This window comes from Hyla sarda, chromosome 2, assembly GCF_029499605.1.
Source record: "Hyla sarda isolate aHylSar1 chromosome 2, aHylSar1.hap1, whole genome shotgun sequence".
NCBI lineage: Eukaryota > Metazoa > Chordata > Amphibia > Anura > Hylidae > Hyla > Hyla sarda.
Window position 1 is genome coordinate 104,826,507 of NC_079190.1, and position 18,517 is coordinate 104,845,023.

Here is an 18,517-nt window from a genome sequence, read left to right on the forward strand (position 1 = left end):
AGTGGCAAGAATGTTACCGGCTGGATGCTGTGTACATGTCTTAGTAGAAAAAATACCCTCTCATAGACATGAATTGAGGGGGTGTGATGGGACATTACAAGTGGTGTGGCGTGACGTCACGACCACAGGCGCCCGAACCAGTGTTCTGAACACAATGTTCAGAATCCAGGGGAGCCAGCATGGAGATCGTGGGGGGGTCCCAACGGTATGTCTATTCATTCAATATGGAACTGAATTCCTATACATTTATTATATATATATATATATATATATATATATATATATATATATATTCAAATCAAAAAATGTTGCAGTATCTTGTTATACCTTTTTTTATTGGACTAACAGAATTTTGGAGAGACAAGCTTTCGGAATTTCTACCTTTATCAAGTCTTAATAAAGGGAGGACCCCAAAAGCTCTACAAAAGCTCTACAAAATCCTGTTAGTCTAATAGAAAAGGTATTACAAGATACTGTAAAGATTTTTGATTTGCATCTGCATCACTGGACTAATACGGCTACTCAAATTTACTATATGTAATGCTTATGACTTGATAAAGGGAGGAATCCCGAAAGCTTGTCTCTACAAAATCTTGTTAGTCCAATAAAAAAGGTATTACAAGATACTGCAACTACAGATGATTTTGCTTTTTGCGTCACTGGACTAATACGGCTACTCCTAACTACTCTACTATATATATATATATATATATATACAGTACAGACCAAAAGTTTGGACACACCTCATTCAAAGAGTTTTCTTTATTTTCATGACTATGAAAATGGTAGATTCACACTGAAGGCATTAAAACTATGAAGTAACACATGTGGAATTATATACATAACAAAAAAGTTTGGAACAACTGTAAATATGTCATATTCTAAGTTCTTCAAAGTAGCCACCTTTTGCTTTGATTACTGCTTTGCACACTCTTGGTATTCACTTGATGAGCTTCAAGAGGTAGTCACTTGAAATGGTCTTCCAACAGTCTTTAAGGAGTTCCTAGAGATGCTTAGCACTTGTTGGCACTTTTGCCTTCATTTGGTTCAGGTCTGGTGACTGTGGAGGCCAGGTCATCTGGTGCACAACCCATCACTCTCCTTCTTGGTCAAATAGCCCTTACACAGCCTGGATGTGTGTTTGGGTTCATTGTCCTATTGAAAAATAAATGATGGTCCAACTAAACGCAAACCGGATGGAATAGCATGCTGCTGCAAGATGCTGTGGTAGCCATGCTGGTTCAGTATGCCTTCAATTTTGAATAAATCCCCAACAGTGTCACCAGCAAAGCACCCCCACACCATCACACCTCCTTCTCCATGCTTCACGGTGGGAACCAGGCATGTAGAGTCCATTCTTTTCTGTGTCGCACACACGGTGATTGGAACCAAAGATAGTCTACCTCTGGCAAGCACATGGAGGGCTGTGTGGTCCCCCAAAGAAATGCCATCCCACACCATTACTGACCCATTACTGTAGAGTCCATTCTTTTTTGTGTCGCAGACACGGTGGTTGGAACCAAAGATAGTCTACCTCTGGCAAGCACATGGAGGGCTGTGTGGTCCCCCAAAGAAATGCCATCCCACACCATTACTGACCCACCACCAAACCAGTAATGCTGGAGGATAGTGCAGGCAGCAGAATGTTCTCCACAGCGTCTCTGACAGACATGTCTGTCATGTCTCTGTCATGTCTGTTACATGTGCTCAGTGTGAACTTGCTTTCATCTGTGAAGAACACAGGGTGTCAGTGGCGAATTTGCTAATCTTGGTGTTCTCTGGCAAATGCCAAACATCCTGCACGGTGTTGGGCCATAAGCACAACCCCCACCTGTGGACATCGGGCCCTCATACCAACCTCATGCCAGTCTGTTTCCGACCGTTTGAGTGGACACATGCACATTTGTGGCCTGCTGGAGGTCATTTTGCAGGGCTCTGGCAGTGCTTCTCCTTGCACAAAGACGGAGGTAACGGTCCTGCTGCTGGGTTATTGCCCTCCTACGGCCTCCTCCACGTCTCCTGATGTACTGGCCTGTCTTCTGGTAGCACCTCCATTCTCTGGACACTACACTGACAGACACAGCAAACCTTTTTGCCACAGTTCACATTGATGTGCCATGCTGGATGAGCTGCACTACCTGAGCCACTTGTGTGGGTTGTAGACTCTGTCTCATGCTACCACTAGAGTTAAAGCACCGCCAGCATTCAAAAGTGGCCAAAACATCAGCCAAGAAGCATAGGAACTGAGAAGTGGTCTGTGGTCATCACCTGCAGAACCACTCCTTTATTGGGGGTGTCTTGCTAATTGCGTATAATTTTAGTAGTATTTTAGTGAGTATTTTTAGCCAAAACCAGGAGTAGGCTTGACACAGAGAAAACTATAATAGAAAGATTTGCAGCTTTTTCATGTTTTTTTCATGTTTTGATCCCATTCTTGGTTTGGCCTAGAATGCTGACCGGCATATTATATGTTAACCTAGCCTTAAGAACATATTTGCCTGTTGAGAGTTCCATACCATTATTAAGCACTAAAAGCCTCACATAATTTATGATACTGTTTTTTCTTAAGAGTAGATACATACTAAAATGAATGTGTACGACGGACACATCACTAAGCATTTCAGATATCCATCGATCAGTAATGGTAGACAACTAGGCATGATAAAGTATAACCCAATTTCTGTTCTGTGAATAGTTTGTAAACTAATAGTTCATAAACATTTGCTCTCTGCAGTTCCTCTTTCTCCTCTGCGGTCACGACCACTACATATTCTTGAGGAAGCCACTGCTGTTCGGATGTCCACATGTAAGTCTTCTGCTTCTTATTGGCCTTGTAGAACAACATGGGATAGATAGACTTGTTGATTTCGGGCAATAATGTTCTATTGGAAAGCTGACATACCCTAAAAGTAGGCTACTTTGTAAATGTGAATCTAGCTCTATCATACACTACTTCAGTCTTTATTAAATAATGGTGCCTAACCTTGTTCGTCAGCCAAACATCTACCCATGTAATAAGGGATGTGCAGTCAACAAATGATGGTCCCTGTACTGCAGGATAAGAAGTAATGGATATATTCATCAGTGGTGACTAGCTCTGCCCACTGACTAATGATTGGCAGATTTCTCCCTACTGTACAAAGGGAAAAATTGCCAATATTTGGTGGGTGGGCTCATGCATATCCAGTACTTCTTATCCTGCAGAGCTGGTCAAACACTGCCAGCTTCAGCATGTGAAGTCTCAGAAATTGCCGTATTGGTCCTAATGTTCAGGGGGTAATGAAGCATTACATTGAGCTCTTTGAAGGACCAAGAATGGTGTCTGAAATGCAGAACAAGACAGGTCCTCCAGAGCTAGAGGCACTCTTTGTAAATATTCTCCACTCTGGCCAAGAGAAGGGTTCTCGAGTAGACTACTTTTAGTCCATTGATCTGAATAGACACTGCTTAGATACTTTTACAATATGTCCGCACACATTTCTGCTGATATGCTGATGTAAAGTGTTGTGTGTTTGAAGCATATACTAGTGTGAAAGAGGCATAATAGGGTGCACAAAACATGTTTTCTAAAATAAACCTTTCCTATAATTGAAATTCCTCGGTGACTTTGGGAGAGACCTGTGCAGAGGAAGAGTGCTACAGTTGCCCATAACAACCAGATTGCTTCTTTTATTTTTCAGAGGCCTTTTTAAAAATGAAAGAAGCTATCTGAGAGGTTGCACTTGGCAACTGCTCCACTCTTCCTCTACACAGGTTTTAATAAATCTCCCCCTTTGTCCATACCATCTTAAGAATGGAAGACAAAAATTAACACGGCTTCCTTTGTTTCCTTTAGCTTCAGAGTATTCAGTGAACTTCAGAAGTCCCACAGCCACATGGGCTTACATCCAGAACATGAAGGTGATCGACAATCAAAAGAAATTAACGGAGTTGTCGCGGAGCTTAGAGCCGTCCTGATATCAAGAGAAGAGCTACTACAAATTGGTCAGGAAGTTGATCCCTGTATCAGGGACAGAGGCCTTCTATGGACCACAGCCAGGACAGTCGTTGGACTCCTCAGTTGTAGAATTGTGCACATTAACTCAATTACCTGCTGCTCTACTGATACTGTAGCCAATATTTTGTGTCTTCCCTATGTTTTCCTAAATAATGTAAGACAAAAGACTAAAATATTCATAGATTAGGGAAATATATTGACAGACAGTGAACAAACTTTGAACATAATTCTGGACTACCACTAATAGATTTAAGGAGACAATGGACTTATGTCTGGTCAGTAGTGTTTGGGATTATCTGTATTTTTTGTAACATTTGATCTTGGTAACTTAATACAGGAAATGCGTTTCTGAGCTTATGTTGAGCCTCACACAAATGTATATAAAAAGGAAATTGTTTATGCTGATCTTAAGGACTTCAAAATGTGCTACCGTCCATTTTTCATACATTTTTAGAACGATAAGATACCAGAGAAGTACTGTGTAAATCAGAGAATGCTGGTCTATAGCAAAATGGAAAAAAAAGTGGAAACTAAAATGTATGAGCCTTATTTTCTAATATTTCAAAATATAAAAATTATTGGTTTGTAAAAACATGGAATGGAATGTTAAAATTATACTGTATATCTCTTGATACCAATACTGAAGAGATGTTTGATGAGGCAACAACCTCATGTTTATAAGCAAGGATTCTTCTCTGTACTTTTAGTAGCAGCAGTGTATAATTCCTCAGCATTGACCTATTTTCTTTAAATAAGTACTCCGGGGAACTAAACTCATAGCCCATCCTTTCCTTCTCACCAACCTATTTGTCATTCATTAGCTATATAGAGCAGTTCCCTCTTTCACTTATATGCAGGGAGTGGGAGAAAGACATCATAATTAGATCCTGCTTGTCCCTGTGCAAACCCCTCAGTGAGACTAGCCCCCACCCTCCTGGAAGACAAAGACCATGTAATTTCACTGCCACACCTACCCTCCCCCTCCCTCTACCTGTGTGAGGATCTTGCCGGCAGAGAAGCCTAGTCTCAGACCATAACATTGCTCTTTTCCTGCTGTAGATCTAATCACTGACTGCTGCCAATCAGAGCATAGCATGATTTATTGCTGGGGAAAGGATAGTTTGAAAGAAGACACATGTAAAAGTGTGTGCTGCTGACTGTGTTTACAACAACATAGCATGCATGCAGATAGTAAAAGCAATTGGCTGGCATCCATTACACAGAGCTGCACTGACTGCTGGGAGTTGTAGTCTAGGCTGCAAGCATGGAAAAAGAATCATGTAGGAGACAACAGGGGCCACGTGAGCTGCAAAAAGAGTACCTGTCACCAAAGAAAATTTTATATAGTGTTCCTTATGTAATTATAACACACCTTGCTCTTTACTTGTTAAAATTCTCAACCTTTATATGATTGAAAAATGGCCACTAGGTGGCTCTGTTCTGTTCCCTGCCGCAAGCTCACACAATGTGAGCAAAGGGGAAATTTATTATTCAAAGCTTTTTAAAACTCAACATTTTTAAGGGCAGGAGGGGTGTTAGGAGTAGTTTGGAAATATAATCTGAGTTAGTTTAGAAAATATGGTTTAACCCCTTAACGACGAAGGACCTATATGTAGGTCCTCCGCCAGCTCCCACGATATGCCGCGGGGTCATGCGGTGTCCCCGCGTCATGTCGGGTCGGTCCCGGCGGCTATCAACGGCCGGGACCCGCGGCTAATACAGGACATCACCGATCGCGGTGATGCCCTGTATTAACCCTTCAGACGTGGCGATCAAAGCTGTCAGCCGCGTCTGAAATGAAAGTTAAAGTAACCCGGCTGCTCAGTCGGGCTGTTCGGGACTGCCGCGGTGAAATCGCTGCATCCTGAACAGCTTACAGGACACAGGGAGGGCCCTTACCTGCCTCCTCTGTGTCCGATCGAGGAATGACTGCTCTGTGCCTGAGATCCAGGCAGGAACAGTCAAGCGCCGATAACACTGATCACAGGCGTGTTAATACACGCCAGTGATCAGCATGAGAGATCAGTGTGTGCAGTGTTATAGGTCCCTATGGGAGCTAACACTGCAAAAAAAAAAATAGTGTTAATAAAGGTCATTTAACCCCTTCCCTAATAAAAAAAAAAAAAAGTTTGAATCACCCCCCTTTTCCCATAAAAAAAATGACAGTTTAAATAAACATATGTGGTATCGCCGCGTGCGTAAATGTCTGAACTATAAAAATATATCATTAAACCGCACGGTCAATGGCGTACACGTAAAAAAAATTCCAAAGTCCAAAAAAACTTATTTTTGGTCACTTTTTATACCATTAAAAAAAATGAATAAAAAGTGATCAAAAAATCTGATTAAAACAAAAATGGTACCAATAAAACCTTTCGATCACGGCGCAAAAAATAAGTCCTCATACCGCCCTGTACATGGAAAAATAAAAAAGTTATAGGGGTCAAAATAGGACATTTTTAAACATATAAATACTCCTGCATGTAGTTATGACAATAACCAACCTATATAAAAGTAGGGTACCATTTTAACCGTATGGACCTACAGAATAATGATAAGGTGTCATTTTTACAGAAATATGCACTGCGTAGAAACGGAAGCCCCCAAAATTTACAAAATGGCGTTTTTTCTTCTTTGATTTTGTCGTATAATAATTTTTTTCCCGTTTCGCCGGGAATTTTTGGGTAAAATGACTAATGTCACAGCAAATTAGATTTGGTAATGCAAAAAGTACTGTATTTATCGGGGTATACCACGCACCCTCATTTTACCAAGGATATTTGGATAAAAAAAAATTTTTGCCAAATATCCATGGTAAAATGAGGGTACGTGTGTGCGCGTGTATACCCCGATACACCCCCCCAGGAAAGGCAGGGGGAGAGAGGCCGTCGCTGCCCGCTTCTCTCCCCCTGCCTTTCCTGGGGTCTAGAGCCCCGCCGCTGCCCGTTCTGTCCCCCCTATCGGTGCCGGCGCCCCACTGCCAGCGCCGATAGCCAGGGGGAGAGAAGCGGCGCCGACAGCCAGGGGGAGAGAAGGGGCAGCGGCACCCATTGCCGGCGCCGCTGCCCCGTTGCCTCCCCCCATCCCCGGTGGCATAATTACCTGTTGCCGGGGTCGGGTCCGCGCTGCTTCAGGCCTCCGGCGTGCATCCCCTGCGTCGTTGCTGTGCACTGCACGGCGCGCCGCACTGACGTCATGCACCGTGCAGCGCATAGCAACGACGCAGGGGACGCACACCGGAGGCCTGGAGCAGCGCGGACCTGACCCCGGCAACAGGTAATTATGCCACCGGGGATGGGGGGAGGCAACGGGGCAGCGGCGCCGGCAATGGGTGCCGCTGCCCCTTCTCTCCCCCTGGCTATCGGCACCGGCAATGGGGCGCCGGCACCGATAGTCAGGGGGACAGAACGGGCAGCGGCGCCGATAGCCAGGGGGTGAGAAGGGTCGGCAGCAGGGCTCTAGACCCCAGGAAAGGCAGGGGGAGAGAAGCCTGCAGCGATGGCCTCTCTCCCCCTACCTTTCCTGGGGGTGTATCGGCGTATAACAGACTTTAGGCTAAAAATTTTAGCCTAAAAAGTGCGTGTTATACGCCGATAAATACGGTAAGCCATAACATGAATTTTTAGGTGGAAAATTGAAAGGGTTATGATTTTTAAAAGGTGAGGAAAAAACGAAAGTGCAAAAACTGAAAAACCCTGCGTCCTTAAGGGGGTGATGACAGGTACTCTTTATATGGAGTCTCTTTAGCAGTTAATAAAGCAACAGTAATGCAAGGGCATTGCCTGTCCATTTGAGGACCTCCTTTCTTGTGATCAGTGATGGTCCTGTGGATAGGAGATAACAGTTAGGCTATGTTCACACTACGGAATTCCACGAGCAGAACTCCACGAGCTGAATTCCGCGGTGTGAACTTAATATTAGTGTGAATGGGCCACTGAAATTATTCCGCGCAAAGAAAGAACATGTTCATTCTTTGCGCGGATTCCGCAAGCACTGCATAGTCGTCAATGGTGAAATCTCAGTGCCCCGCGGCCTTAGCGCCAAAGCTTCTTCGGCGGCGGCTGCCAGGTGGAATCTCTGCTCGCGGAATTCAGCGAGCGGAGATTCTGTAGTGTGAACTTAATGGTAAAAACCCTTTTTTATATATATATATATATTTTTTTTTTTTTTTTTTTTTTTTTTTTTTTAAACCTGGTTCTGCAGATTCTGCTCAGAAATGCATTGCTGTCTGAAGCTGTCCTAGTGCAACATGCAAATGTGCAGAATGTAAATTGGTCCCACCCACTATGATAAAGCGCATGAGAAATAGCAGCGCATCATGTGATCTCATCAGTGAGATGAGCTCTAGTGTCCGCACGCAAAATCTCTGCAGAAATTTCCCTCAAAGTGGAGCACGGGCAAAACATGCTGGCGCTAGGACCACTCAGAAATGTGCGTCTCGTAAACGGCAATGCATTTCCATGCAGGGTCTGCAGAAAAAAATAAAATTGACATGTCTATTCTTTCTGCGGCACCGGAATTGAAATTTCCGTTTTGTCAACAGCGTTGCAGAATCACACTCACATTAATGGGACTCAGCTGCTGCAGAATCTCCATGCTGAATTCTATTGTGTGAACATAGCTGGATCAAAACTTGGTCTAATGCTAAGGGGAAACTTTCCCGTAGGTCATCTAAACATTCTTTTGGACTATTTAAATAAATAAAACCCACCTAAGAACTAAGAAGTGATGTAAAAGTGGGGACTTTTACAGCCACCACAAAACGTGACACTCCATTTCACTGCAATCAAACTTAAAATTTTAGGAATAAAAATTTATTATCATAAATAACAAAAAAATGTAAACAAAAACAAAAAAAAAAAAAAAAAAAAAAAAAAAAAAAAAAAAAAAACACAGCATACCATGACAAGTATTTGTAAATTAATATAAAATTACAGCAAAAAAGGTCATAGATGTTCACCACATAGCTATACATCTTTTCCAAAGGACTGAAGAACCTACAGGTGAAATACATTTTCCATTTATATGACTTTGTTATTGCTTTGTCTAAGACAGTAGTTACATACAAACTAACAAACAAAAAGAGAATAAATAAAAAAATACATAATTCTCAAAAATATATTGACAGAAAAACTATTAAAAGTCTGGCATCAAAAGTCAGCCATTAACTGCATTGTTTCAAAGTCTGAATTATCGTCATAAAAAACCATGAGCTTTACAATAAACCCTATCACTTGATGCAAAAAGGCCCAAAAACCAATTCTAATTGACACCTATTAGTGGGCGCTCTTCCCTTTTTTCCCACAAGCTTCTACCAGAATATCCTGGATTGAGCTTTCTGGCTGCCTCTTGATGTGTTATATACAAGTTGTGACGCTCTTCATTTGCCCCCTCTACCGCCTGCATTTCTTCTTGACTATTACTTGCATTGGAGTGTTCTTTGGGTGTATTGGGTAGAACATAGTTTTCAGTTCCATCTGTTAACACTTTGGGTACGGAGTTGTAGCCACCAGACCCAGGTCTCAATAGCCCCTCTGCAGTATCCACCCCAGAGTCTAAACTTGCCACATTATTTAGTTCCTTCTTTTCAAGTTGAACTCCATCCGATACTGGCCTGTCTCTGATTGATACAAACCAAGCCTTTGGCAGTGTGTAGTCTGGATTTTGTATCTGAACCTTGTTCCTTATGGTAGCTCTTTCTTCAGGATCATATGGTTTCTTTTTTAAATCACTGATAACAAAACCTGTTTCTTTTTGAGTTATGTGATTACTTTGAATAGACAACCCGACTGTGTCCCAGGTAAACTGCTGGTCACAGGAATTCTCACACAGTAGAGTACTGCTCCTGCTTAGGTTTGTCGGTAAACTTACTTTGGGAGATGCTCTGGCATCCAAAGTGGAAACATGCACTGGAGACTCCAAAGGGACCATCAATATATCCATATTAATACCACTTTTTAGGGAAGAGCTACGCCTCTTGGCCTTGAGATTGAACATTGTACTTTTCTCCAACATACTGCCCAGAAGGGAAGCTCCAGAAGACAACATATACTGGAGAGCTGAATATTGTCCTGAGGTGTCACTTTTCTTCTTTACAGATCTGCTATCCAGCCTAGAAGTCTGGTTACCTTCCTCTTCATCACTTATATATAACATATGACTGTCTGGAGATAGGGGGGGTGGGGGCTGTTTGCTTCTATCCACTGTAATCGGCAATGCCATTGCTTGAGGATCATGGAGGTCACTGTAGATAGGAGGTTTTAAGTCTGAAAAATTCCAAGCAAAACTGGTCATGGAAGTTGACTGGTTTCTCATGGCTGCTCCGGTTCTTACTGAAGATTTCATGTTTGTTATTTTAAAGCCATTCCTCCTGTAATATAGTGAGGGCCAGTATATTAATGGCATGATAAATATTAGATAACATCACAATTGTTGGTATACATCTTGAATGATAAGAGAAGTCAGTTATAGTTTTTAGTAAAATTGGTGTTCTTTTTCCTCCAGAAACAGTGTCACTCTCCCCCCCCCCCCCGCTCCCCCCCCAAAAAACAAAAAAAACAATACAAATAAAAAATAAATAAAAAATAAAATAAAAATGTGCTGTGTCGGGTATTTCATCTTATTCCCATTCAGGTAAATGGGGGCAAACTGTAAAATGAGAAATAACCTAATAACCCCTGGAGATGAGTGCAGCTGTTTCTGGGGAAAAGGAAACCCCACCTTATCTAAAAATGCATAATACCTATTAAAAAGGGAACAGGAAAAGTATAATTTGTTCTCACTTCTGTCTCTCTGTGGTCTCAGAAGCATACTTTCCGAGATGAGAGGAGGCCGGTACCATATTGCAATCAGAACATGAAAACCACGTACATGTACGGTGGCCAACAGCCAGGATACTGCCACAATATTGCCCACATGCAATGATCATGATATAGTACCTGCCACCTCTCATTTCGGAAGGTATACTTCCAAGATGAAAGGGAGCCAGACGTGAGTGCCAGGGATGGAGAACAGGTAATATCATTCTGGCTTTGTTCTAATCAGATCCACAAGCTTCCAAGTGTGGCAAGCATACAGGAAATACTTAAAATGGGCCTCCATAATGGTATCCTGGACTCTACTAACTGCAAATCTGACATGTAGACCTGCTCACTTTTTACCCCAGACTAAATCTTCAGATGAACACAATACATACAAAGCCAATAACACCCCGGCATCATACACTTAATGCTATGTTCTCAATCCTGACGCTACCACTTTTAGCAAATATCCGTATTTTGGATTTGCTTGTCCCCTTTCTAAGGGTATACTCACACATTAGGAAAATGTGCAGAATGTTCAGTGTTTTTGCCTGATCCAGCGGCACTAGGACCGCTTGGAAATCTGCCATTTAATAGACTGCATTGCAGAAAGAATAGACAGGCCACAGAAATTCCACATGTGAACAGTGCAGCAAAATACCATTGAGATCAATGGGACTCTGCTGCACCAAAATGCCTAAAGCTATGTTAATATGTTGGAATTTCCATGCAGAATTCTGCATGGAGATTCCTAGCATCAGAGTCCCATTGATTTTAATAGCCTCAATGTGAACATTTTTCATGTGACATATCCCCTTGTGCTTATTTACCTTAAGTAACACAGGAGTAATGCGGACGCAGCAAGGAGCATCAGGAGGATGCAGATGAGAATGGCCAGCAAGTATGCAGTTTGATGTCCTGGGTCCATTGGTATTTGACCAGTCTTTTTCTATGTACAGACAAATTAGTTACTATTAATGGAAACATTTTCATTTCAACATGAACAAAAGATTCCTATTAAAGTTACATATTTAATCTTAGTAAAAATAAAACTATGTTTATTTGGAGTTAAAGCAAATACAGCAGCTGATAAGTACTGAAATGGTTAAGATTTTTAAATGGAAGTAATTTACAAATCTGTTTAACTTTCTGGCACCAGTTGATTTAAAAACATATTTTTTTTTGCTAACAGAGTCTCCCTTTAACCCCTTAAGGACACAGGGCATATAGGTACGCCCTGACGACCTGGTAGTTAAGGATACAGGGCATACCTGAGAATTCCCACATGGGGATCGGGATGCCTGCTGAAATCATTCAGCAGGCACCCCGTGCAAACCCCTGGGGGGTCCTTCAGATGTTGCAGAACTACCACTCCCAGCATGCCTGGACAGTCTGGGCATGCTGGGAGGAAGTTTTGCATCATCTGGAAGGGCAACAGTTTGGACACTACTACACAGTGGTCTCCAAACTGTCCACCTCCAGTTGTTGCATAACTACAACTCCCAACATGCATGCTGGGAGTTGTAGTTTTGCAACAGCTGGAGGCACACTGGTTGGGAAACAGAGTTAAGTAACAAACTCTGTTTTGCAACCAGTGTGCCTCCAACTGTTGCATAACTACAACCCCTAGAATGCACGGACAGCCAAAGGGCATGCTGGGAGTGTTAGTAGTATGCCTCCAGCTGTTGCATAACTACAAGTCCCAACATGCCCTTCAGCTGTCACTGCATGCTGAGAGTTGTAGTTTTTTGCAACAGCTGAAAGCACACTGCTTGCGAAACACAGTTTGTTACCTAACTCAGTGTTTCGCAACCAGTGTGCCTACAGCTGTTGCGAAACTACAACTCCCAGTATGCACGGTTTGTCACTGCATGCTGGGAGTTGTAGTTTTGTAACAGCTGGAGGTTTGCCCCCCATGTGAATGTACAGGGTACAATCACACGGGCGGGGGTTTACAGCGAGATGCAAATTTTACGCCGCAGCTCAAACTCCATGTAAACCCCCGCCTGTGTGATTGTACCGTAAAAACACTACACTACCACAAAATAAAAAAGGAAAAACACTACATATACACATACCCCTACACAGTTACACCCCTCCCAAATAAAAAAATGTCTCGTACGACATTGTTTCGAAAACAGAGCCTCCAGCTGTTGCAAAACAACTTCCAGTATTGACAGACAGCCATTGACTGTCCAGGCATGCTGGGAGTCTTGCAACAACTGGAGGTACCCTGTTTGGGAAACACTGCAGTAGGGTATTTTTGGTATTGGAGGCAAGTCTAATTCTTGCATCCGGGTTCGTCCTATGCAAATCCCAAAGGCACTTGGCGCTCTCTCACTTCGGAGCCCTGTTGTATATCAAGGCAACAGTTTAGGGTCACATATGGGGTATTTCTGTACTCGGGAGAAATTGTGTTACAAATTTTGGGGGGCTCTTTCTCCTTATGAAAAGGTAAAGTTGTATAGTTGTATTCTACGCCAGCATGTTATTATTATAAAAAAAAAAAAAATTATTATATATATATATATATATATATATATATATATATATATATATATATATATATATATATATATATATTATTTTTTTTTTTTTTTTTAAACACTAACATGCTGTTGTTGCCCCATACTTTTAATTTTCACAAGAGTTAAAAGCAAAAAAATCCCCCCAAAGTTTGTAACGCAATTTCGAGTACGGAAATACCCCACATGTGGACGCACAACAAGGTTCAGGAGTGAGAGCGCACTATATACATTTGAGCTGATTTGCACAGGGGTGGCTGATCATTACAGTGGTTTTGACATAAATGGAAAAATAAAATAAAAAATACCCACTTGCGACCCCATTTTGGAAACTACACCCCTCATGGAACATAACAAGGGGTATAGTGAGACTGAACACCCCACAGGTAGTTGGAGAATGTTCATTAAATTTGGATGTGAATGAAAAATGTTAATTTTTTCACTTAAATGCTGGTGTAATCCCAAATTTTTCATTTTCACAAGGGGTAATAGGACAAAAGCCCCCAAAATTTGTAACACCATTTCTTCTGAGTATATAAATACCCCATATTTGGATGTAAAGTTCTCTGCTGGTGCACTACAGGGCTCAGAAAAGAAGGAGCGCCATTTGGCTTTTGGAGGGAGAATGTGTCTGGAAATGAGGGTGTCTACAAAGCCCCCATGGTGCCATTCCAACCAAATTCTTTCTCCAAAAGTCCAATGGCACTTCTTTTCTTCTGAGCATTGTAGTGCGGCAGCAGAGCATTTTACATCTACATATGGGGTATTTCCATGCTCAGAAGAAACAGGGTTAAAATTTTAGGAGGCTTTTTCTCCTATTACCCCTTGTGAAAATGAAAAATTTGGGGGTAACACCAGCATTTTTGTGAAAAAAAAAATATTATTTTTCATTTTCACCTCCAACTTTAGTGGAAATTTGCCAAACACCTGTGGGGTGTTAAGGCTCACTGTACCCCTTATTACGTTCCTTGAGGGGTGTGGTTTCACAAATAGTATGCCATGTGTTTTATTTTTGCTGCTGTTCTGGTACCATAGGGGCTTCCTAAATGTGACATGACCCCCAAAAACCATTTCAGCAAAAGTTGCTTTCCAAAAGCCAAATGTGGCTCCTCTTCTGAGCATTGTAGTTCGCTCACAAAGCACTTTACGTCCACACATGGGGTATTTCCATGAGCAGAAGAAATGGGGTTGCAACTTTTGGGGGGCACTTTCTCTTATTACCTCTTGTAAAAATGGTTAATTTGGTGAAACATTTTAGTGAAAAAAAAAATAATAATAATTTACACATCCGACTTTACCGAAAAGTCGTCAAACACCTGTGGGGGTGTTAAGGCTCACTGTAACCCTTGTTATGTGCCATGAGGGGTGTAGTTTCCAAAATAGTATGTTTTTTTTTTTCAGTTATAGCACCAAGGGTGCTTCCTAAAATGTGACATGCCCCCCAAAAACCATTTCAGCTAAATTCACTGTCCAAAATCCTATTGTCGCTCCTTCCCTTCTGAGCCGTTCAACACACTTTACGTTCACGTATGAGGTATTTCCTTACTCAAGAGAAATTGGGTTAAACATTTTGGGGGGGGGCTTTTTCAAAAACTGGGTCTTGTCATTTTTTGTATTCTTTGAGGGGTGCAGTTTTTATAATGGGGTCATTTATGGGGTAATATTAAGGCCCTGCAAATCCACTTTAAACTGAACTGGTCCCTGAAAAATTGTGAAAAATTGCTGCTGAACTTTGAGGCCCTCTGATGTCTTCCAAAAGTAAGACATGTCAACTTTATGATGCAAACATAAAGTAGACATATTGTATATGCGAATCAATATATAAATTTATTTGGGGGTGTCTATTTTCCTCACAGAGAGCTTCAAAGTTAGAAAAATGCTAAATTTTCTAATTTTTCATGAAATGGTGGAAATTTTCACCAACAAATGATTCAAGTATCGACAAAAATATACTACGTTAAAGAAGAATAGGTTACAAAATAAATAAATCTCTCAGAATCAAATTTAGAAGTAAAAGCATCCCAGAGTTATGTTAAAAGTGACCGTGGTCAGATGTGCAAAAAATGCTCTGGTCCTTAACTCCTTAAGGACGTAGGGCATAGGGTGTACCTGTATGCCCTACGCCCGGTCCCGGTGTTTAAAACTGGGTCACGCCGTGACCCCGCATCACACCGGGTCGGTCCCGGCTGCTAATCATAGCCGGGACTCTGGGCTAACAGGGCGCAGCATCGATCGTTGTGCCGCGCGCTGTTAACCCTTCAGACGCAGCGATCAAAGTTGACCGCCGTGTCTGAAAACGAAAGTAAACGCTTCCCGGCAGCTCAGTCGGGCTGATCGGGACATCGCAATAAAATCGAGATGTTCCGATCAGCTGGGACACAGGTGGAGGTCTCCTTACCTGACTCTGCGGCGTCCGATCGTCGATTGATTGCTCCAAGCCTGAGCTACAGGCTTGAGCAATCAAGCCCCTATCTGACTGATCCGTGCAAAACTATGGCTTTGCAGGGATCAGCATAGGAGATTAGTGTGTGCAGTGCTATAGCTCCCTAGGGGCTATAAAAAACAAAGTCAACAAAGGCCATTTAACCTCTTCCCTAATAAAAGTTTGAATCGCCCCCCTTTTCCCATAAAAAAAAAAAAACTAAAAAAAAAAAAAACCGATGCAAATAAAAACAAACATATGTGGTATCGCCGCGTGCGAAAATGCCCGAACTATAAAAATATATCGTTAATGAAATTGCACAGTCAATGGTGTGCGCGCCAAAAAATTCCAAAGTCCAAAATAGTGTATTTTTGGTCACTTTTATTTCATGAAAAAAATGAATAAAAAACGATCAAAAAGTCCAATCAATACAACAATGGTACCGATAAAAACTTCAGAACACGGCGCAAAAAATGAGCCCTCATACCGGCCCATACGCAGAAAAATAAAAAAAGTTATAGGGGTTAGAAGATGAGAATTTTTAACAAATTTTCCTGCATGTGGTTATGATTTTTTTCCGAAGTACGTCAATATCCAACCTATATAAGTAGGGTATCATTTTAACCGTATAGACCTACAGAAGATAAAGTTGTTATTTTTACTGAAAAATGTGCTGCGTAGAAACGGAAGACCCCAAAAGTTACAAGATTATATTTTCTCTTCAATTTTGTCGCACAATGACATTTTTTCCGTTTCGCAGTGGATTTTTTGGTAAAATGACTAATGTCACTGCAAAGTAGAATTGGTGTCGCAAAAAATAAGCCATCATATGGAATTTTATGTGCAAATTTGAAAGTGTTATGATTTTTAGAAGGTGATGAGGAAAAAATGAAAATGCAAAAACGGAAAAACCCTGCATCCTTAAGGGGTTAAGGTGAAAGTGGGCTTGGTACTTAAGGGAGTTAAGAATACATTCACACCTGGAGATTTAACCCCAATTTACAGCACTTTTTCTTTTAAACATCCAAAGTCAAAAACAGTGACACAGATTTCACTATTGCAGTAGCTTATTTCCATATTTGAATTTTTATCCCCCCCTCCTTTACACCAGATTTACTAGTATAAACAAACTATAACACATAAAAAAAAAAAAAAAAAAAAAAAAAAAAAAAAAAAATCGCGATTTAAGATTTCTGAAGAGAAAACCCAAAAATAAGATGAAAAAATAAATTATCTTTTTATGTAGGTTGCAATAATAAATCTGTAGGGTTTTATGCAAAACCTGTGGACCCCCCCCCCCCCCCTACTTAATTTATTTTATTTTATTTTTTTAAATTTACAAAACCAGAAGTGAGTCAAAAATACAGAAACATGCAAATCTTTCCCCGGTCCAATGATAACTTAGTCACAAATCAATGCCAACAATGGAAGAACCAATACTGACATATAGACAAGGCTTGCATTGTAACAGTATATCAATTATATACATGCAGTGTGTGTGGAAGGTAAGGAAACCCATATATGTGGACTGGCAGATGGTGATCCAAACTCTATCACCAATAGGACAAATTACATGACAATGGTAAAATAAAAATCATATTGTAGATGAATAGATCAAAGTGAATATTCCTCAATGTACCTATGTCTACACTTACCTGAAGCTCCTTCTCCTTGGTATAACACTCTACTCTGCTGTAGCCACTAATTCTTCTGCCACAGACAAGGTAAATAAATGAGCTGAAGTAGAGCAGTGAATAAGATCCGGCCTGGATCATGGAATGGCCCTCTGCTTTCTTTAATATATATCTATAATAAAATAACTGCACAATAATAATAGACATATTGAATGGAAAAGGCTCCTATAAAGGGACAGTGGTTTTAATATAGCCTAAGGCTTGTGTTTACATGTTGCAGATGCCTTACAGTATATGTGATTTTCCATAAATTGCCATGTTTTTTGGTGATTTCAGAAATTCAGGGCAAAACCGAGATGGTTCTACGATGCATCTGCAACATGTGAGCAAAGCTTTGCGACAGCAATATTGTGGGTGAAACGCATAAACACAAATGTTTCATGCACTGACATGGGGGTCATATTCAAAATGTTTCACGTCAAAAATGTCATGCTTCATGTCCCATGTCCAATCTACTACAATAGAATATGAATGTGCAATAATTTAATGTGCATCATCTCATAGCTTTAACTGGTTTGGGGACTCACATTTACATGTTTTGATGCCGTCTTGGAAATCAAAACCAGAAATGGATATAAAAAGAGGGGAAGTCTCTTTCGTTTATATTTGTTCTCCGTTTCTGATCAGTTCCTGACTTTGGCCTCAAAAACTGCATTAGAAAACCTAAATTTGTAAACAGACCATTTAGAAGAAGCCCCACTCTTGTCCTCACTATGGGGGAGATTTATGAAAACCTGTCCAGAGGAAAAGTTGCTGAGTTGCCCATAGCAACCAATCAGATTACTTCTTTCATTTTTGAAAAGGCCTCTGAAAAATGAATTAAACGATCTGATTGGTTGCTATGGAAAACTCAGCAACTTTTCCTCTGGCCAGGTTTTGATAAATCTCCCCCATACTGTCTGCGACATGTCTGAGATAGGAAAATCCTACAAACCCAACATTGCATTGTGAAAAGCCTAACAGTGGGTGTGGTCTATCACAAAGGGGCGTGGTTTTACAACCCGACCTATTTACTATTGAATTCTCAGAAAATCCTGTGAATAAATGGCTGGAAATTTCCACCTAGGAAAATCTGGTCA

General features: G+C 41.2%; 2 protein-coding genes and 1 long non-coding RNA gene across 3 annotated transcripts in view; 1 reads left to right on the top strand and 2 right to left on the bottom strand.

Moving 5' to 3' along the window:
* The window catches only part of RAPGEF3 (Rap guanine nucleotide exchange factor 3), a 118,123-nt gene extending 113,442 nt beyond the window's left edge, over window positions 1–4,681 (top strand). Inside the window, exons 27-28 of the mRNA XM_056562759.1 lie at window positions 2,735–2,806; window positions 3,836–4,681. Coding sequence (XP_056418734.1) covers window positions 2,735–2,806; window positions 3,836–3,957 — 194 coding nt within the window. The 3' untranslated portion in view covers window positions 3,958–4,681. The remainder of the gene's footprint in view (window positions 1–2,734; window positions 2,807–3,835) is intronic.
* Window positions 4,682–8,893: 4,212 nt separating this feature from the next.
* On the bottom strand, window positions 8,894–11,675 carry LOC130357677 (uncharacterized). The gene is made up of 2 exons (XM_056560406.1): window positions 11,628–11,675; window positions 8,894–10,367 (listed from the first exon to the last, which is right to left on the bottom strand). Exons 1-2 carry the CDS (start codon window positions 11,666–11,668, stop codon window positions 9,260–9,262), a joined length of 1,149 nt encoding a protein of 382 aa, XP_056416381.1. The 5' UTR covers window positions 11,669–11,675; the 3' UTR covers window positions 8,894–9,259.
* A 20-nt stretch (window positions 11,676–11,695) lies between these two features.
* Window positions 11,696–18,155, bottom strand: LOC130357678 (uncharacterized). The gene is made up of 3 exons (XR_008889220.1): window positions 18,120–18,155; window positions 17,400–17,550; window positions 11,696–11,746 (listed from the first exon to the last, which is right to left on the bottom strand). It is a non-coding gene; the product is annotated as an uncharacterized LOC130357678 (long non-coding RNA).
* Between the last annotated feature and the right edge of the window lie 362 nt (window positions 18,156–18,517).